Below are 22,396 nucleotides of genomic sequence, written 5' to 3' on the forward strand. Positions count from 1 at the left end.
ACAAAACGAGTAACCAGCGCCGTGATATCAGGACAGGACTGACAGAGAAGCTGTAATGCAGAATTGAGTTTAAACCGTTCATCATTGATTTTTTTGTTAAAAGGTTAAAGGGACGCTGATTATTCTTAAGCTAACACAAATTGTATCCCCTTTATGTTTTTGTGTAAGATACAATGGTCACACAAGAGCCGTTTTCTGGTGATGTAACACTCAGGGTGGGAAGTCTGTGCAGTGTCTGGTACAGTCTTTGTGGAAATGGCTAAATGGATGGACTTGTCTAACATCATTCTCCTTCAAATACATTGATAAGTGAACTGATTAATTTGTTGAGGATACAGCCAAAAATTGAGGACTATGACCTCAATGCTGAAGTTAAGAACAACCAGCAATGTAACCTGCCTGAAACCTACTGTAAACATCTGTTTTTGGCTTGCTAATGAGAGGTATTAATGAACAGTAACATTAGTGTTAGCGCTACTAAAGCAATACAATAATCATTTTGCTTCATAAATCTTATTTCATGTATATGGAGTGTAGTGAAGTGCATTGCTTTTAATCGTAATATCAACAGACATAAAGCATTAACAGCAATTCACGGCTGACAACTCTGATTGAATTTCTACTGCATGAAACCTCCTAGAAGTTATCTTCATGAACCCCAGTACTGATTTATGATCTTTACAGGTGTAACTAAATTTTTCAATTTATGTCTGAAAAAATACTGTGTGTTCAATCTCTAGGGAATGTGTGATGCAGTTACTGTGGTAGAGAAATCACACCTGAGACTTTGATAAATGATTCTAATCAAATAACTTTCTAACCAGGGAATCATACAGAATCTCCGGATGTGAGGGTGTGTGTTGAGACAGAAATGTAATGAGCACCTGCTGATATATGATATTCCTTCTGCTCATTTGTGCATGCTGTAATATTCCTTCTGCACAAACTAAACAGATTAAAATCTTATTTGATCTACTGAACTATTTGCAAAGCTTTTCACCATAAAATGATGAAGAAATGTCTATACATCTTTGGCTGAAAGAAAAAATGAACAGCTGTTGCCATGCTGGTCCTTTGAGCTGTAAAGGTAGAGCACTGAAAATAGTACACAGCCTGTACCGGAGTCAGATTTCTGGCAGGTGACATTGTGCTGCTTAATGTGACTCTTTGACCAGTCAACTTTTTATTCTAGTTTCTCAACAAGCAAAGGGTCAAGTTGACCAGCATCCCCTGTGGCTAATACACTTACTATTGACAAGTACCTCACACAATCCCTACTTCAAGAAAAACAAACTATCTATTTCAGTAAATAAAGCTTGTGGATTGCAGGTTTGATTAAAAAGATCCCAATTTAAGACAACAACTGACCAGGGGTGACAGGTAGATTTACTCCAGGTGATTTGGTTGTAGGCAGTGGGTCTGCACCTCAAAACTATCGAAGTTACCTTCAGCTGAGCTAAACTGCCGAACAAATAGATTGCAAACTCCACATGGTGAAAACAGATGGTGCTGGATGACAGACTGGGCTGCACTGAGACAGCATGATGTGAACTTTGTTGAACACAATGAGTATTGTCATGCAGAAAGACAGAGAAAAGACTGTGTCTAATATATACTCGTGCCACTTATTGTCCGGATTTTACAGTAACTATAGCTACATAATGTTATTTAGAGATAGTAATTACAGATTAATTTATGACAGCTGATGGCTAGCTGACTGCATTACTGATGCGTTCTGCCTGTTTTTTGCTCTACACACATTGTTTTTCTGCTAACAGCCAATTCCACTGAAAATCAAGTAGACGACACTACTCCAAGAATAACAAATAAGAAATAAGCAAGAAATAAGACCAATTCTGATACAAAAAGACCACTCTGAACTAACAGATTGTTGGTCACATCTTACAAAACGCCAGTCAATTCAAGCTGATCCTGAGCCATTATCGTCCGCTTTCAGGGAACAGGTCTAGATATCTCAAACAATCAAAGAAAAGTTGAAATGTTGTGAAGGTAAAGAATGTTCCCATAATTATTTCGCCTTAATTCAATTCCATCTAGTAAAAAAGACAAGACTAGGGTTAAGAAAAAAAGAGGATTCATCCCTCTGTGCTGAGTCCATCCATCCATGTCAGATTTTTTGTTTGAAATTTGATGGGCGCCTTCAACAGCTTTGAAAAAGATTGTAACCTCCTTGCTTACAAGAGCAAATGTTGTTTTAAGTCGCACTCTGGATGCGCATGAATACACCGAGGCAAAGACAGAGTGGAGGAAAAACAGGGATGTGCAACGTGTTTCAAGCTCAGTGCTTTTCTCAGGCTTCATTGAGCATGGAGAAGGAGCAGAGAGGGTTGAAAACATTACATATCTGCATGTTAGATGACAGCTGTGCTTGTGTTTACCCCCTGCTGATTCTTTTTCATACTTCAGATTATGTTCTGGTCTACTTTGGAGGTAATTTTGACCTAATTTGAAGCATTTAACCTGTAGTATTAAGATATTAACATTGGGTCAAATGATTCAAGCGTAGTGTGAAAAGGTGTGTCATGGTGTCAAATATGAGTCATCACATCTTGCATTGATAAAATAAGGGGTATTGTTTTCGACTATTTCTGCCCTCTAGTGGTCAAAATTGACCTAATGTAGTGCTAATTAGAAACTACAGCCCATCCATTATTACCATCACCCAGTGAAAGACTCATGCCAGACAATTTGAGCTTTCATTACGTATGAGCAGGCAAAATTCACACCTTATTGTGCTTCTTAGCATCTGAGAATGTTTATAAATGTACACACGGCTGTGTGCATGTGTTTTTGTGTGTTTGTACCATGTGACTGGTCCTCCATGTGTCCCAGAGTCTCAATCTGCTCCACCAGGTCGTTTGAGTTCCACTGACTCATGCCGAGCAGCATGGCGCTCTTCCCCTCCATAACATCTGCTGGGACACACACACGTACACACACACACACACACAAACACAAAGAGGATAAGTAAGACAGTAATACAGCACAGGAAAAAATCTCACTAACTCCTGTATATTGATGGAGGCTCACTGTTGTTGAGGCTCTGATTGTTAAACACCCTGTACACCAACATGAGTGTCATGACTGTTTTTATTTGTGTCAGCTGGGCGTGATTTCCCCTCCATTTAAATTTGGCTTCACAAGCTGTGCATGCTGCTTATGCCAACCTGAGTAGACAGCCTAATGTTTAGCTAATAAACAAAACAACATGGCCAAAGCAAACAACAGTGCAAACAACAGAAACATGTAAACCCATGTTAATGTGGCTTGTCTTGGCTGAAAACAAAGGTAGATGGTATTGTGGTTTTGATATGAACACAGTATTAACCCAACATGTAAAGACAACGGTGTTATAGGTCCTTTAGGCTTACCTACTACATTCTGACAAAATCCACAAGATCAGCTTTAGAGCTACAAACTTGTTATCGGTACCTGTAGTGGATGGAGATGTTTTGATTGTGATTGGCCTACCACTACGCGGTGAGTCAGCACAGTCTCAGTGTGCAGTTGTGTGCATGTAATTCACCTGCCTGTATCAGGTTGTAAACCTGCAAGCAGCCAGTGTTAATCATGGAGCTATAGCACGTCCTCATCTAGTCTAATTATTGTAACTACTGTACAAAGCACAACACCAACCTGCTGTTTCTACAAGTGCACCAATCTATTATGATGCATTGATACACCTTCAGCTTCACCTTGGCTGTTTGGCTTTGAGCTGATAAAGGTTCAATGCCTCACGTGCTAAATCATGCACTACCTGCACAGCCTTCAAAGGAACCACGCAGAGGTTCCTAGTAAGCAAACCGTGATGTGTTTACAGATGCTGTATACAGTGCAAAAACAATGTGCAGCCTTGAGAATTAACAGAGATCCATTTGAACAGTTAAAAAAAAATGTTTTTAGCACAGTTGCAGTGTCTGTGTGCACATTTGATCATGAACCATGGACAAGTGGACAATGAGTGTCCTCATGGGTGTGATTTTAGAAGATGCAATACCAACAAAGCACTAATGTCAGATTGCTCCACAGTGGTATAGATGCTCTTTAATTATCGGCATCAGCTGTTGAAAAAACGATATCAGTCAACCTGCAGTAAAATCTTTAGCCAAATTGCTTGCCAGTTTAAAGCTTAATTTGACATAGAGTGGTCTCTCTAGACCTCCTATGTTTGTAAAAGCATCTTGAGATACAGTTTGTTGTGATTTGGCGCAATACAAATAAAGATTGATTGATTGATTGATGACAGCCCACATTCTTAAAAAGGTTCGACTAGTGGTTGATTATCTGGGTACCATGTGGGATTGTCTCAGCACTCCTGCCTCTCGCCCTGTTGGACCTAATTTTAAAAGTAAAGTATGATTGTTGTCCTAAAAGAGTGTTTTCGTATCCTGCTGCTGCACCTACACCACCAGATTGAATAACTGTGTTGTTTTTATTACAAAGAGTCTGGCGATTTGGTCACGACAGCTGCCTCAGTCGTTTTTATATTTGCCCAATCCGCCTCTCTGTCAAACTCCTACTAACTTGGGCCTCTGCATTCTTATGAAGCTCTGAAGTCATTGCTATTCTCCACCTGTTCACCAAATACCCTCAGACTTTGCCATCAATCCTGAGGCGCTATTTATAATTCTGACTTATGCTGACTTACGCTTCCTTGCGCCCTCTCTTCGCCCATAACCTGGATTTTTTTCCCCTTTTGCTATCTTGGAGGACCTCTCAATCCTTTAGTTGGGGCTCGTAGAGGGAGGATAGAGGACGTTTATGGAGGAGCTTAGCTTAAAGGAAACAGTAGAGTAGCTTAAGTGGAAGTCTGTAATCACGTGAACTTGTGGGTGCTACAACTCAACATGTGGCACGAAGACTGCTTTAGCCTGATGCTGAAGAACTGAGAATTGCTATGTTGGAAGTATCTGCTCCTCTGTCCTTGAATTTCTTTCTCGCATGGGAGGAGTTAAGACACTTGGAAGACATAAGTGTGAGGGGAGCAAGGACACAATTTGACACAATGAAATGCACCCAAAATATATGAAAAATTGACTCCAATTAAGTTGTGCTCTCCTAGCCTTTCATCCACTCAAGGCACTTTTACTCTCTCATACACTTTCATACTCTGATTGCAGAGGCTGTTATGAAAAGTGCCAATCTGCCCATCAGTACTGATCTTTTTATCCGTACGCCTTTGGAGGTTTAATGTCTTTCCCAAGCGCACTTTCACATGCAGGAGCCGCGGACTGAACAAGCAACCTTCTGATTGAAACACAGCCAAGTCTTTCACTAAAGCAGAGCCGCCTTCCCAGGTTACTGTACACTTATATATTCCTGCTCTAATGGAGGAGTAATCATTATCATGTCTGCATTTGGGTCCTTCCTTTTGCTGCCTCAAATGCACATGTAACAGACGTCATGCAATTCCAAGCTAAGCCCCACCTAAAAGTGCTGGTGTGCAGCCTTGGAATAAAACCTTGAACCAGCACTTTGGCTCAGAGTATAACAAGCCCTGTCATAGTGCGGGATATCTGCAGCCAACAAGAAAAAAGGCCAGGTGGACTGTGTGGTTTAGCAGATCCAGAACGGTTGTCTACATCTCTCTGACTTGACATCCAAGACAGTCTGAGACAGGATGAGTCACACAGGAGGATGAAACCTCTCCACCTGACACTCGTCTCTGCTAACATTCCTGCCAGGCGCCTCTGAGAGACTCTGACACGATTTTACACGGCCTGTCCGTTTGGATCACACAGCAGCCGGTCGCCTGGTCCCAATTTGTCTTTCGCTATCTGCTCGCCTTTTTAATGCCCTCTCTTCCCTCTCCAGTCAGACAATACAGTGCTGAATGTAATGATGCAAGGACACACACTTTCAAATCAACAGAGGAGGAAGAAAAAAAGCAGAGAATCAAGAAAATGACTCATAGAGAGATAAATTGTTGGATCTGAGTGACGCGTCACAGGGTGTAAGAAAGCCTGTGTTTGGACAAGGGGGTGAATGCAAAGCAGGCTTTACACCAACTCCTGAAAGGAGCAGGTTACTGAATCATCTCCTGGAGGGGAAGCTCAGCAGAGATGCAGCGTGCAGCCAAAACAGAAGCTCCTCTGAGAAAGAAATGTCTTTGTTGAATAAAACACCACCTACGCAAAAATAAAGTTGTCATCCACAGAAATCAGGCGCAGCACAAACAAAGAAAACGCACAAATAATCAAAGGAATAAACACGCTGTATCCCCTGTTTGTGGAATATACAAGAGGAATCCAACAATCCGATTTGAGAAACAGGCAAAAAGAAAAACAGAAGTGTGAGATGTGCCTGCAGCCAACAGCCCCGAGGGAGAGGAAAGAGATTTAGAAACATCCTTCAACCTGTCAGCTCACAGTGAGGAAGTGTCAGGGTGGAAGACAGACGAATAGATGCAGTGATTGTTAAAAGATGGTGAAAAGGCCTCCTCTGACCTCTAACACTTAAATCATTTGTCTTTTTTGCAATTTCCTGCTCTGATCACCATTTACTTCTTACCAAATGCTGCTCCTGGCTTTATTGTAGGTCCTTTAAATTTCTGATGACGCACTATGAATATAAGACTGCTCAGGGATTATCCCGTAAAAAGGCATGAAAAGAAAAGAGTCCGCCAGGTAAGGAGGTTATAAAAGATGAACGACATAGGAACATCACCTGTGTGGCTCACAGGCACATAATACGATTTACAAAAGATGCGAAGTCACGATGTAATTCAGAACAGAATTCATACTAATGATTATAAATCAAGGGGATAAATATATGTGTATATTATGTTAGTGGGATGAGTCAACGTATGCTAAACTATCTCTTCAGTGGATTGACTCTAAATTTGTCACAGATATTCATGACAGACTCCACTAAAGCCTGGCCCACACTAAAAGACCTTTAAAACCTGAACAGATGTTGAAATGTGAGAGACCCAACACATGACGACAAATATCTTGCATGATCTCTTGCAGTCAAAACATGGGGGATCTGACAGGATGGTCCTAAAGTTATATGTTACTAACTGCTATGCTTCGTGGTACATCCACTGTGGTATAAATCTTTGTCCAACTCCTCTCCTCAACAGTTCGATTGTGTTGTGTTTTATAGAACACACTATAAACACTTGTTTTTTCCACAAATCAACAAGTTGGTTCTCAATTCCTGATGTCTATATAACTTTATGCTTCGTGTTTACTGTTGTCATCATGGCTGTGTTTGTCGTGCTTTCTCCTTTATTTGATTGGCTATCTTTCGTTTTACATGACAGTCCAAAGAGCTCGGATGACCTCGGAGTTCCTCTACACAACAGGATACCTCATCGTAAATAAAGAGACTTGTAGTAAAATCACTCCCAACATGCCTCACACAACAGGAAAAACATGGAAGATCATCACAACAACCATCAAAGAATCTGGACTTTACAACTTTTGTTAGAAGGAGGGAAAATTGGCAGGTTATACTTTGGTGACCTCATGAGTTTTTCCTTCAGAAAAGTTTTTGATTGGCTCAAATTTTTGCACATAAATGGTTACACACATGTATTTAGCACATGGTTAATCTTAATGACTTTGGTGATCCTAGGCAGGGTTGTCTAACATGAGTCTGATTCTGCTCAAGGTTTCTACCTGTTAAATGGAAGTTGTTCCTCCCTGCTGTAGCTAGCTAAATACTGCAAGGTGTAATGCTCATGGTGGATTAAGGTGAAAGAAGACTGAGTCTTACCCTGTCTTGGTGTTGGGTCTTTGTTAATGATTTAACATAGAGTATGGTCTAGACCTGCTCTGTTTGTAAAGCGTCTTGAGATAATGATTGTTGTGATTTGGCGCTATACAAATAAAGATTGATTGATCCTGGGGCTTTTTATTTGAAGCACGCTCTTGAGGTTGAGGTACTTCTAGTTTTGAGTGTAACATAACAATCGTCTGGTAGCTTGAGGTTTGGATTTGAATATAAAGTAAATATTTTATGATAAGATGGACGGCACAACCGCTCCCTGATAGCGAAGCCCAAACATGTGGTGCTCCCCCCATGTGACTAGCTGCAGGTAAATCATAAAGCTTGCCCCTTTCATTATAACAGATGGAACAAGGGTCAGAAAAAAAAATCAATACATTTATCAAACTTCTTCACTCTTTCTTAACTTTTTTTTTTTACAACAAGAAGAGATGGAATCGCATATTTATGTACTATTGGTAGAATGCATGGCACTCAAATGATCATCAGTTTCTCTAAAACTAGCTGATTAGAAATGAAAGTGACTCAAAGAATTAGTAAAGAAATGACCCCATTAGCTTTATTAGTATTTTTCCATGTTAGTGATAGCAAAGTTAGCCACTCAGAGATTCAGGCATGCCATAAATGTTAACCTATTTTATTCAATATAAAAGTGAAACACACAGCAGTGGCTCACATTTCATGACTAAATACCCAAATACTTCAGTTATTGATATTTGATGTGCTCCTCGCAAAGCTAATTTTGTCTTCTTACATATCTGGAGGACATGCTGATATGAACATGCTGACACACACTGATCATCCTCCACAGCTCTGACTCATGTTTTGTGGTGTAATGAGACTCTTCTAACAACGTTAATAAATGTGTTTCTGTAGCTCACCATTTCAGGTTACAGTGTGAATATTCTGTATAATGTTTCAGCACGACATCGCTCATCTTATTCTCATATAGCCTTTCATGAACTGTGTTTACTTTGTGTAGTTAATGTCATTGATACTTTAATATTAGCGCTGGTAGTCTCTTTTTAATTTCCCCAGCCTCCTTCATTCTTTACTTTATTACCTTCCTTTGATCTTCCCTGAACTTTCATCTTCTTTTTTTATCCCCACATGTATTTTTACTGTATGTTCTGTGTCGGGTTGTGAACATCAGTGTCATTGCAACAGAAAACTTAATGACACAGGTGTGCAGCAGTTTCATTAAAATCAAACACTGCAGCAGACGATTTCCCTGATCAACACATCTCCAACCATGAGCAGAGAAGTAATCAGTGAATCGGCACCTGCTGGGGCTGCTTTGGGATAAAAAATGCTTATTTTTTCAGTGATGCATGGTTCAAATATAGCTTAACAGATGTTTAGTAGTAGTAAGAGATCTTTTGGGACAGATTGTCAAATACTTTGCATTTGCTATTCATTCTTTTTACAGGCTCATTTTCCCAATAAGGCGTCACGTTCAACAATTCCAGTTGCGCCTCAGAGGACCGGGATTTGGACTTAACATTAGTTCTGCTGCATTAAAACAACACAATTCTATGAGAGTAAGTTTGTATCCCTGTCAACATCTAGCTAACTGTTCTTGGGTCTGAAGTCTGCTGGTCCACAAAATGAAATCCACATCAGCTTTTAATGTCTTTGCTTTGAGCTTCAGGGTCGCCTGAAACTGGATTGTTTAATTCGATTGGAGGATTTCAAAACAAGGATAAAGGATGATCTGATCAGCTTGTGCACATGTTTTAAAGCTTAACACTGCTAATTTATAAATCAATGTAATAGTTACTTGTCACTGTATGTTTTGTCCTGTTCTATTTGTGAAACTTTTTATGCTGCTGTCTTGGCCAGGACTCCCGTGAAAAAGAGACTTTGTATCTCAATGGGATTATTCCTGGTAAAATTAAAGTTAAATAAAAAAAAATTTAAAAACCAGTTGTTAAAATCTTTGACACACAGCCACCAAACTTGTAGCCTCTTACAGCAAGAGCTTACGACAGAGACCAGAACTGAGGAATCTATTCATCAGTGAGATAGAATAAAACAATATTTGAAAGAAAGATAGAATATATCCGTTATTCGGTCTCCCTCGGACTCGTATATGTCATATAGATGTAAGATTAGAGTGAGTGAAGATGGGCGAGGGGATGGAGTGGATTACTTCCACTTCCACTGACACTGATGAGCACTCTGATATTCTTTCACCAGCTCAGACAAACAAAATCAAGAGGGAATAAGACGTGTGTGAGAGAGCGTTTGCACTTGTATTATTGTGAGGGCCGACATTTAGTTTTAAGGCCTTAAGATCAATGACAGTTTTATAAAGTAAGTTCAAAGTGTTTGTAAGCACACAGGGAAGAGGGAAGAGGAAACTACAATATGAGCTTATATCTGCTGCTTCCACATCCCCAGGGACTTTTTTTTTATGTTAGAGAGATAAAACACTTCAATCAGTCATTTGTAGACGATACTATTAACACTGACAATCACTTATAGGATGTTAAAAGGGAATTGGATGAGCTGAGAAAATACTAATGCTCAAATCTTCCTCCCTCCTTTTAAAACTTTGGTCATTTGTAAAACCATTTTTGGGGCAATTTAAAGGGATAGTTTTCGCATTTTATGATATCATTAGATTAATTTCATTGCTGGAAGCCAAGATTAAAATATCAAAACTGCTTTCCAAATACGAAAGAACACGTTCAAAATAGAGACTTCATCTCCTCTTATAACACATAGTTAACCCAGTTTGCATCCTCAAATAGTGCACACTCAACACAGCAACATAATCAGCTAGCAGCCTTGGAATAAATAGATGTCCTACTTGCATTCAAACAAGGTTTACCTCCAGTGGCCGTCTCTCATGGCACTAAACTGCTGGAGCAGCTAACACCATGAATGTGCTTTCAGGCTCAGAGTGTCACTTCCTCTCTCATTATTCAAATTCATGTCATCAAATAACAAATCTGGATTAGCACATGGTAAATTTGTCAGCGGCTCACATCAATAAACAAGGTGACAATTGAGTTGGCATTCGCTTGGAGGCACACTCAGTCCTGATAAAAAATAGGACTTCTCACCTTGGTGCAAAAACACGGTTAGTTTAACACGTGTGAGACGTTAAGTGAAGGCTGAGTGATGCTGGGAGGTGGACGCTGGGCTGTGGGAGACTACAGATGGGTAGAGGAGGAGATAAGATTTTTTATTCTCTAGAAATACAAAAAGAAAAATCTGTTTGACGTTTTGAAATGATCTATCTCCAGAATTGATTCAATTTTAGAGTCAAATGATCGAGAAATGCACATTTTATAAAACTCATAAAAGAAATAAAGATTCAAGGCTGCAGAGATTTAATGCTGCATACAGTATATTGTGACTCTGACTCTGCAACACTAGCACCAAGAATAAATCCAGAATCTTCTATATTCAGCAGAGTTTCAGAGGCAGGGTATTATTAACAATGCACTCAGCCCTCCTGAGTTGTTTCTGCAAAACAATCAAGATGAGACGATGCAGTTAGAGAAGAAAAAGTCATGATATGCTAACAACACCAAGAAGAAGTATTCATAATTTTTTTAGTAGAGGGTCTGTTTTTTAGAGCAGCACTATGAAGGTAGATAGTAAAAGAGAAAGAAGGGTATGTTTAGATTCAAATGTTTGTTTTCACTTGTGGCTTCTTTATTTAGCACAGAACCTGAACCCTAATCCAAATCCATTTCACAAAAATGAAAACCTTTCCTTTGTTAAGTGTTTTAGATTTTGCATTTCTTCTTCAAATAGGAGCCTCAAACATTGACTTATCTCCTTTTTTATATTTATTTATTTGAGAGGTGAACTCGACACAATCTGGAGCTTTATCTGCCACAAGTGGACGTTTTTGTGCTCAAGAGTGGAGGTGATGCTAGAGGTGGACGGTCACTTTCATCTCATTGTGTGTCTGTGTCTCCGTCTGAAGTGCTCTGCTATATGACAGGAGGTTCGTGACTTCTGTTTTACTCATGCAGGCCAGATCAGAAGGGCTGTGACTATGTGACAAAATCACAAGAGCATGTTTTATTGAGTGTGTGTGTGCATGCGTGCATGCAGATCTCTGGGGGGGGGGGGGCTTTGCCAGAAGCAGCTGTGTGGATGTCAGTGGAGTTGATCAAGAGTGCTGGCAGCATCAAACTATTCAGGAAACAGCTGTGCTGCCTCCACATCGCGTCTCACATAAACATCACAACTTCCATTAACGGAAACTGATCGTCTCTGTCAGTTCTGGAAAGAAACAATACACTGATATGTTCATCATGTATGAGCTTAACCATTAAAGAGTAAGATTTACAAAGTTGATATTTTGTCATCTGTTTGGGTTTTTCCTGGTTGTGAGAGAGATCCGTTCTCAGCACCAAGACTGAAAAAGTGTAATGAGCAAAAAAGCTAACATCTATTGTTATTGCTGTTTTTTTCTCTTATGATTAGACAATATTTCAACAGTGTAACCCTATAAGCCATGTCTTAATGCAACGGTTTATATTATCAGAATTAGTGTGAGACAGAACAGATGTGAGTCCTCATGAGTGACTTGAAAAAGCGTTAATACTGCTCAAGTTTTCATTTAATCATTTATTTCTATGTAGTTGGGCTAAATGCATTCACAAAACGTGTCCTGTATGCAATAATCAAAAATTTCCTACCGAACAGCTGCCTATTGTACAGCAACAATACCCCTACACTGTTAGTTTAGCTGGGGGCCGCAGTAGCTCCACACACAGGGACAAGAAGGTTGCAGGTTCATGTCCCCATTTAAATCAAAGTATTGAAATTTGGAATGGCTGCTGTAGAGGGGCCAGTTAACTTCCTGGGCACTGTCAACCAAACTCTTAACTGCTCAAGGGACACTCATCCATGTGCAGGCCCCTCACTCTAAGATCTCTCCATAAGAGCATGTGATTAGAATAAAAATATTGGAAGTTTGTGCATGTGAGTGTTTCTGGCGGAAGTGTGTGCAGCATGTTCAGCAACAGAGTGATAAGGTTGAATTTCTCCTCTGGGATTAATAAAGAGAGTCTTCTTACTTATAGAAAAAAGTGTCTCAAAAACTCAACACATTCATTTGTACATTTCAACAAAAATCTCTTATGATAATCGGTTCATTAGAAACAGAGCTTCATCTTACAGATTCAAACAGACTACTTATGTAGCTTCAGTAACACAGCTGTTACAGGGTGAGAGGGCCAGAAACATAGACAAAAAGGTAAATGAACAAATCCTTAAATAAGCTGTAGTATTGGAAGGTATTGAAAATCCTTCCACAGTCAATGACTGAAGTCTAAAAGATCTGACGTCAGAGACCCGTCAGCTGACACTTGGCATCTTTCCTACTGAGGCTGTGCCAAAACTGCACAGTTCTACATCCATCTCACTTCTGATTGGTTTCAGGGCCTTTTGGCTTTTAGAGAGGTTCTTGGAGAAGTTAGTGTTTTAATCTAATTACTTGGTACATCTAGCTGAAAGTTTGGGATCACAGTCTTGTTTTATTCTCTTCAAATTAAGGGATGACGCATAAAAAGGTGAACTTGTCCTTTATTACTGCCACAATCTGATTAAATTAAAAAGTATCTCTCAACCTTTAACAAGATTATGTGATCTAATACTGTCTGATGTTCACATGCAGCAATGCATTCAGTATGAGGAGCCGTGACACGTGTTACAAGAGGACCTATCATATCATCAGTGTTTGTTTGATCAGATCTATGCAGGCGGGTTGTCTACCATCTCTTCATCACTGTTGTTACTGTGATTGTACGACTGTTTCTTTGGAGGAATACTTCATCTTGGAAACCAACTGGCCGCTGAGTTTGAACTGGTTTATTCTGACTTGGGTGTGTATTTTGCTTTTGGTTATTAAACTGATAATAGTCAGACTAAAATGCTAAACAAAGCTGTTGTTTCATTAAAAATTTGGATGACAAAGCAGCAGTAAATCGCAGATGCTTGTGGCCTGCTTTCTAAATACATTTTCACCTCCTAACACAGAGCTGTTGCGTTGCCAGCTTGAGGCATCCCTGCACGGTCAAGGATCAAGTACGCTGCAGTCTTTAATAAAGTGCAATAAGAGCATACGGCACAACATCTCCGGTTCTCAACATTCAAATTCAAGATCAAAATGAGCTGTGTGCAATGTGAGAAGCTTCAGATGCATGTTTTAGATTTCAAGAGGCTGCTGACAAACAAAAAAGAAACGGTGCATAAAAAGAGTAAAGAGGTTTTGAAAAACTGAATAAAACACATAAATAGAAGCATAAAATACAGTTCATCTTTTTAGTGTAACATTGAGCAAATTCCTGACTGTGTTGATACACTTTCATGGTTTTCTGGCTCTGCTGGGTTCCACAGTTTGGACGCAGGCATTCATCATAACCACATAAATAAAACTCCCTCAAGCCTATTGTTATGGTTTGAGGTGTAGGCCTTAATACCACAAACCCCTACTCAGTCACCCTTCGATCAATTCTTTCACTTTCTCTGTCTGCTTTCCTGTTAAAGTCTGAAATTACTGTTTTGGCTAAAGCAAAGTGGCACTGATGAATTAAAGCTAGCAGGGCGGTTATTTGCGGCAGGCCACTGTGGAGGGCTGTAATTTAAACAACGACCCTTTTATGACCTCCTTCGTCTTTCCTTTTAAGGGGCTGGGTGGCTTCCTTCATACTGAGCATATGTTTATATTTGGAATAACTTCTCTGGTGCTTTTTTCTGCAGGATTGAGATCTACTCTCCCCCTGAGCTCAGACAATAAAGCAATAAAAGCACTCATCAAAACACTGCCTACTCTCTCTTCTGTCTTCCTTTATCAATTTTCAGAATTAAGTATTTCATCTTAAAATGTTGGATCTTCTGTAATGAAGCTGTATTGTTGATTTGAAAACTTTTGCTTTCATGCAACTTGAAAGGACAATGCAAGTTCTTTTTTCACAATATGAGACTTCAAAATCTCTGCAAAATGGGATGCAAGTACATAAAAAAAACCAATTAGAGATAGAAAGAAAAACTTGAGAAAACAAGATGGGAGCAGAAAGAAAGTGGTACCTTCATCACGATGATCAAATTAAACAAAGCAAAGCCCATTTGATAAGTACCTTCAATCGTCTTTGTTTCCAAACTTTTAACAATGCATGCCCAAGGTCACAATTGCAGTTGTGGTGCTCATGAGAAATAGGTGATATAATCTCCCTCAGAGATCCTCCCTCAACCTATTTTTGGAGGTCACAGGATTATGTCTGTTCAACATGAACCCAGCAGCCAGTTTGCTTTGCTTAGCTTAGCAGAAAGACTAGAAACAAGTACAAACAGTTAATCTACTCCATCCAAAGTCTTTAAACTACACTTACAAGCACTTCTTAAGCTCATGATAAAACTTGTCAAGTTAATCCATTCAGATGATCTCAATTAAAAGAAAGTTGATACAAAAGGTTGTTGGGTTATTTTCAACTTGCGGGTAAAATAACATATCCACACCATAGACTGCAGCATACATGGATGTAGTCTATGTGACGTCAGAAATAGGTTTCTGAAGCAGTGAAGTCTATGCGTTTGTCACCATACTGAAAATGCTGACTCTACCTAACTTGTGGTCAACCCATAGACTGTATAAAATATGGACGTAGTATCCGTGACGTCACCCATCTGTTCCTGAGAGCTGTTTTGAAGCCAATCGACGGCGGCAGCCATATTGGAAATGCAGAACTCAACCAGGCAGAGTGTGACGTAGTGTGAGCCTCCTAGCCAACAGCTATGTGTTCCCTACCAGGGGGGACACGTCAGTCATGTCCTTATTTGGGCAAAAACTCGTAATCTTAATATCTTCTGAACCGTCATGTTAGAAAAAAATTCACCCCCCTACAGTGTGTGCCATTAGAGAGATTAGCTTCGTAGGGCCAAGCCGTTTTTTGAACCAGGCTGTAAACATGTTTATTAATGCTGCAAAGATCGTCTTTTTCCCATTCATGTCTATGTGGTTTCCGGTGTTTCTGCAGCCAGCCTCAAGCGGATTCTCAATGTATTGCAGTTTATAACACTTCCGCATGGGCTTCATCATTTGAGACCGGAGGTTACCGCTTGGGTCAACCTTATAAGAGGCAAAGAGGTGGAGTTGAGGCGGGCCTTGGTCTCCCTGCTAACAGGTACAGTCTACCCTCTTCACATTTCAAAACTGCTGCTTGATTCATACCCATTGTCAAATTAGTCTAAGCAAGGTTGCAATGGCAGCTGTGATGCTAGGTATTGGAAAATATATTTGAAAATAGGCTCAATTACTTTCTTGCTCAGATAAGATGTAAGGATTGATACCACATTTGTTGCTGTTCAATAAAAATAAAGCTCTGTACACTATAGACGTATAAATACATAAACTATCTGTAAGCTAACCTGCGATTTGATACAGCTTCAAGGGTTGTATCCATCTCCTTATCTGCCTCACAGCAAGAAAACAAATAATCATAATACCCAAAACATACAACATTTATTTTCATTATTCAAACCAAATAAAATGAAGAACAACAAAAGACCTGACAAACATCAGATCATATCTTTGTTCCTGTTTGCTTTTGGGGTCTCTTTTTAATGAAAAAAAAGATAAAGGTAGCCTCTGGTTCTGCGTCTCTTCACACTCGGTAACCAAATTTCATGGCTGAGTGTTGGATCTCGTGCTGCAGATAGAGGGAGGAGGGGGGGATCATCTGTTCCAGTACAACACAGGAACATGATATCATGTCCCCTTGTGATTCCTTGGCATTGATAGGCGCCTTGACATCGGTCTCATAAAGTGCATTCTGAGCAATGCTCTGCTCTGCTCTGCTCTGTGACAGCTGTGATAAGGATAAATATTTGATGCTTTCTTGGAGTGCGTGCAGTGAACAGAGCCATTCCCTGACAGAAATCGTGAGGGAACGAGAGTGAAGAAAGATAGGTATTAAAGGATAGAAGAGAATGATGGGAAAATGGATGGAAAATATAAGAGTGATGTTCAAGAGAGGGGTTTTTATGTCACTCATGGGCTATTTTCACCATGTTTTATGTCATATGAAGTAATGTTGGACATCAGAACCCCCACCATACTGCTGGCTGTTGACTGATTTAAAGTAAAATATGACCACGCTATTTTAATTACACATAATTGATAAGCATCTCTACCTTCCATCTCTCGGGGGAAATGTGCTTAAAGTGGATAATTGGTGGGATAAGTATTCCACTTATCTGCTGATGAAGTCCCCATGGGAGTACAGAGAGGCTCGTAGTCGAACAAGTGTGTCTATTTCTGGTCAGTTGGGGATCTTCAATAAATTCACAAGAATCTTCAGCTCTAAATTAGATGGTAAAATCAGATTCAAACATATGGGGAGTTATAAAACACGAGCAGTTTGAAACCCATTCTGTCTGATACTTTTATTCCTCCTAAAATTAGCCAGAACAAGGACTGTATGACAGATGAACATTAGCTTATCTCCTCCAGCAGAGCATACAGTAAAAGCCTGAAAACTCCCCTGCATCTTGTGATTCATTTAGTCGTCCCACATTCCCCCAGTTGATAGCAAAGAAAATAATTTATAAACAATTGTGTTATTCAACCTTTAATTTCCAAGCACTGGAGTCATTTTTGTTCTACCAGCTAAAATGCTTTGTTGAAATTGGTTCCCATTTTCATTGTTCAGTGATTGTCCTATACACCGGAGGAACTTAACTATGCATAACCTGAACTTTTAGCAGCCTCATGAGGCTTTGGTTCCTCTGAGTTTCCTTGAGCTGAAATATTTAGATTATTAATTTCAACTGACTTGGAAATTGTTTCTGCTTGCCTGAGTTTGGTTCTGGTTCTGTTTGCTCGAGTTTGGCTTTGGTTCTGTTTGCTCGAGTTTGGCTTTGGTTCTGGTTCTGTTGGCTTGGTTGAGTTGAGTTCTGGTTCGGTTCGGGTTCAGTTCTGGTTCGGTTTGGTTCTGGTTCGGTTCTGGTTCATTTCAACTGACTTGGAAATTGTTTCTGCTTGCTTGAGTTTTGTTCTGGTTCTGTTGGCTTGAGTGAGTTTGGTTCTGGTTCTGGTTCGGTTTGCCTGAGTTTGGTTCTGGTTCTGTTTGCTTGATTTTGGTTCTGGTTCTGTTTGCTCCAGTTTGGCTTTGGTTCTGGTTCTGTTGGCTTGGTTGAGTTCAGTTCTGGTTCGGTTCTGGTTTAGGTTCTGGTTCGGTTCAGATTCAGTTCTGGTTCGGTTCGGTTCTGGTTCGGTTCTGGTTCGGTTCTGGTTCTGGTTCTGTTTGCTTAAATTTAGTTCTGGTTCTAACCCTAATCCTAATCAAAACCCTAACCCTAATCCTAACCCTAACCCTTACCCTAATCCTAACCCTAACCTTAACCATAAACCTAACCCTAATCCTTACCCTAACCCTAACCCTAACCCTGGCCCTAATCACAAACCTAACCCTAACCCTAATCCTAATCAAAACCCTAATCACAATCCTAACCCTAATCACAACCCTAATCCTAACACTAACCCTAATCACATCCCTAACCCTAATCACAACCCTAACCGTAATCACAACCCTAACCACAACCCTAACCCTAACCCTAAAACTAATCCTAACTCTAATCCCAACCCTAACTCTAACCACAACCCTAAACCTAACCCTAATCGTAACCCTAACCCTAATCACAACCCTCACCCTAACCCTGGCCCTAATCACAAACCTAACCCTAATCCTAATCATAACCCTAATCACAATCCTAACCCTAATCACAACCCTAATCCTAACCCTAACCCTAATCACATCCCTAACCCTAACCCTAAGCACAACCCTAACCCTAACCCTAATCACATCCCTAACCCTAATCCTAATCCTAACCCTAACCCTAATCACAACCGTAACCCTAATCCTAATCCTAACCCTAACCCTAATCACAACCCTAACCTTAACCCTAATCACAACCCTAATCCTAACCCTAACCCTAACCCTAATCACAACCCTAACCACGACCCTAACCCTAAAACTAATCCTAACCCTAATCCTAACCCTAACTCTAACCACAACCCTAACCCTAACCCTAATCGTAACCCTAACCCTAACCCTAATCACAACCCTCACCCTAGCCCTGGCCCTAATCACAAACCTAACCCTAATCATAACCCTAATAACAATCCTAACCCTAAGCACAACCCTAACCATAATCCTAACCCTAATCACAACCGTAACCCTAATCCTAATCCTAACCTTAACCCTAATCACAACCCTTACCCTAATCACAACCCTAACCTCAATCACAACCCTAACCACAACCCTAACCCTAACCCTAAAACTAATCCTAGGGTTAGGATTCTGTTTGCTTGAGTTGGTTCTGATTCTGGTTCTATTTGCTCGAGTTTGGTTCTGGTTCTGTTGGCTTGAGTGAGTTTGGTTCTGATTCTGTTTGCTTGAGCTTGGTTCTGGTTCTGGTTCCATTTGCTCGAGTTGGTTCTGGTTCTGGTTTTGTTGGCTTGTGTGAGTTTGGTTCTGGTTCTGTTTGCTTGAGTTGGTTCTGGTTCAGTTTGCCTGAGTTTTGTTCTGGTTCTGGTTGCTTGAGTTCAGCTCTGGTTCTGTTTGGTCGAGTTTACAGGGTTCCCACTCTTTTCCAGAGATCATTTTCCAGGACATTTCCAGGACATTTTCATTGATGATCAAGCTGGTATGACCGTCTAAATTTAGTTCCTAATTTAGTTCCTAAATAGTCTAATATGCTCCTCTCAGTGGAAGTCTACATTGAAAGACATGTAGTCTATGGCTATCAATGAAATCATCTCTTACATACTTAAAAATGATGGCAAATTGATAATAGAATAGCCAGGGACCCCTTACAGGTGAGAAATTGTCCATGGCCCCCTCATAATTGTAACACAGATTAAGCACAGTAGTGATGTGTCATGATCAAAAGCTGCGGCTCTGAGAGTCGATGCTTTATAGTGAATCAGAAGAGCCGGCTCGCATCAAGAGAGAGAGACGGCTCCCAGTTTTTTCCTTTCCCTCCTTAGCTCTCTCAGTGCTCAGCCCCAGCTCTGCTCACAGCAGAACTTTGTTTTGATTGGTCAGCATGGCGGCCATGCGGCCAATCACATGTGAGGATATAGGATACAGGTGGTGGAGGGGAGGCTGTGTATCCTGGCTTCATATGTTCCTTCAGAGAGAGTCTTCTTGAAGACCGGGCAAATACTTGCTTGAGTTTGGTTCTGGTTCTGTTTGCTTGAGTTTGGTTCTGGTTCGGTTCTGGTTCGGTTCTGGTTCGGTTCTGGTTCGGTTCTGTTCTGGTTCGATTCTGGTTCACGTCTGGTTCGGTTCTGATTCGGTTCTGGTTCGGTTCTGCTTCAGTTCTGGTTGGGTTCAGTTCCGATTCGGTTCCGGTTCGGTTCCGGTTCGGTTCTGGTTCGGTTCTGGTTCGGTTCTGGTTCAAGTCTGGTTCGGTTCTGGTATGGTTCTGGTACGGTTCTGGTTCGGTTCTGATTCGGTTCTGGTTCGGTTCCGGTTCGGTTCTGGTTCAGTTCTGGTTCGGTACTGGTTCGGTTCTGGTTCGGGTCTGGTTCGGTTCTGGTTCAACTCTGGTTCGGTTTTGGTATGGTTCTGTTCGGTTCTGGTTCAGTTCTGGTACGTTTCTGGTTCGGTTCTGGTTCGTTTCTGGTTCGGGTCCGGTTCGGTTCTGGGACGGTTCTGGTTTGGTTCTGCTTTGGTTCTGGTTGAGTTTGATTCTGGTTTGGTTCTGGTTGAGTTTGATGGTTCTAGTTCTGTATGCTTAAGTTTAGATCTGGTTCTAAACCTAACCCTAACCCTAACCCTAACCCTAATCATAACCCTAACCCTAATCCTAACCCTAACCCTAACCCTAATCCTAATCCTAACCCTATCCCTAACCCTAATCCTAACCCTAACCCTAATCCTAACCCTAACCCTAATCCTAACCCTAATCAAAACCCTAACCCTAATCCTAACCCTAACCCTAATCCTAATACTAACCCTAACCCTAATCCCGACCCTAACCCTAATCCTAACCCTAATCAAAACCCTAATCAAAACCCTAACCCTAATCCTAACCCTAATCCTAACCCTAACCCTAATCCTAATACTAACCCTAATCCTAACCCTAATCCCGACCCTAACCCTAATCCTAACCCTAACCCTAACCCTAATCCCAACCCTAACCCTAATCGTAACCCTTACCCTAATCCTAACCCTAACCCTAATCCTAACCCTAACCCTAATCCTAACCCTAATCATAACCCTAACCCTAACCCTAATCACAATCCCAACCCTAACCCTAACCCTAATCCTAACCCTAACCCTAACCCTAACCCTAACCCTAATCCTAACCCTAACCCTAACCCTAATCCTAACCCTAACCCTAATCCTAACCCTAATCAAAATCCTAACCCTAATCCTAACCCTAATCCTAACCCTAACCCTAATACTAACCCTAACCCTAATCACAACCCTAATCCTAACCCTAACCCTAATCCTAACCCTAACACTAATCCTAACCCTAATCCTAACCCTAATCCTAACCCTAACCCTAACCCTAACCCTAATCCTAACCCTAACCCTAATCCTAACCCTAACCCTAATCCTAACCCTAACCCTAACCCTAATCCTAACCCTAACCCTAACCCTAACCCTAATCCTAACCCTAATCCTAACCCTAACCCTAACCCTAACCCTAACCCTAATCCTAACCCTAATCCTAACCCTAACCCTAACCCTAATCCTAACCCTAATCAAAATCCTAACCCTAATCCTAACCCTAATCCTAACCCTAACCCTAATAGTAACCCTAACCCTAATCACAATCCTAACCCTAACCCTAACCCTAACCCTAACCCTAATCCTAACCCTAACCCTAACCCTAATCCTAACCCTAACCCTAATCAAAACCCTAACCCTAATCACAATCCTAACCCTAACCCTAATCCTAACCCTAATCATAACCCTAATCCTAACCCTAACCCTAATCCTAATCCTAACCCTAACCCTAATCCTAACCCTAACCCTAACCCTAATCATAACCCTAATCCTAACCCTAACCCTAATCCTAACCCTAACCCTAATCCTAACCCTAACCCTAACCACAACCCTAACCCTAATCATAACCCTAACCCTAATCATAACCCTAACCCTAACCCTAACCCCAATCCTAACCCTAATCCTAACCCTAATCCTAACCCTAACCCTAATCATAACCCTAACCCTAACCCTAACCCTAATCCTAACCCTAATCCTTACCCTAACCCTAATCATAACCCTAATCCTAACCCTAACCGTAATCCTAACCCTAATACTAACCCTAATCCTAACCCTAACCATAACCCTAACCCTAATCACAACCCTAACCCTAACCCTAATCACCTAAAACTGTATGTAAAAGGGTTTTCAACACAAACCATTACTTTGTGCAAAGTTAAGGTAAAACATATGGCTACAAAAGATCCTAAATTAAGAGCTCTTCGGCAGTCGAAAGAGCCGTCTCTTCTGTGGGAGCCAAGTGAAAAGAGCCGAACTTCCCATCACTAAAGCAGATGCTTACTACCATTTGCACTCTTAGTTGCCCTTGGAACTATTTGTATTGTAAAATGATCGATGTAAATACTTCAGACCTGTACCATAGTGATAAA

At 40.7% G+C, this 22,396-nt stretch overlaps 1 protein-coding gene across 3 annotated transcripts in view; it reads right to left on the reverse strand.

The window, feature by feature from the left end:
- pitpnm3 (PITPNM family member 3) overlaps positions 1 to 22,396 on the reverse strand; it is a 112,545-nt gene that overhangs the window by 65,131 nt on the left and 25,018 nt on the right. For 2 of the 3 annotated variants that reach the window (XM_034700275.1, XM_034700278.1), the window contains exon 3: positions 2,826 to 2,933. In XM_034700275.1, the coding sequence (XP_034556166.1) occupies positions 2,826 to 2,933 (108 nt within the window). Of the gene's footprint in view, positions 1 to 2,825; positions 2,937 to 22,396 lie in introns of all 3 variants that reach the window. The other variant, XM_034700276.1, reaches the window with a different exon arrangement.

The sequence above is a fragment of the Notolabrus celidotus genome, chromosome 14, assembly GCF_009762535.1.
Source record: "Notolabrus celidotus isolate fNotCel1 chromosome 14, fNotCel1.pri, whole genome shotgun sequence".
NCBI classification, from domain to species: Eukaryota; Metazoa; Chordata; class Actinopteri; order Labriformes; family Labridae; genus Notolabrus; species Notolabrus celidotus.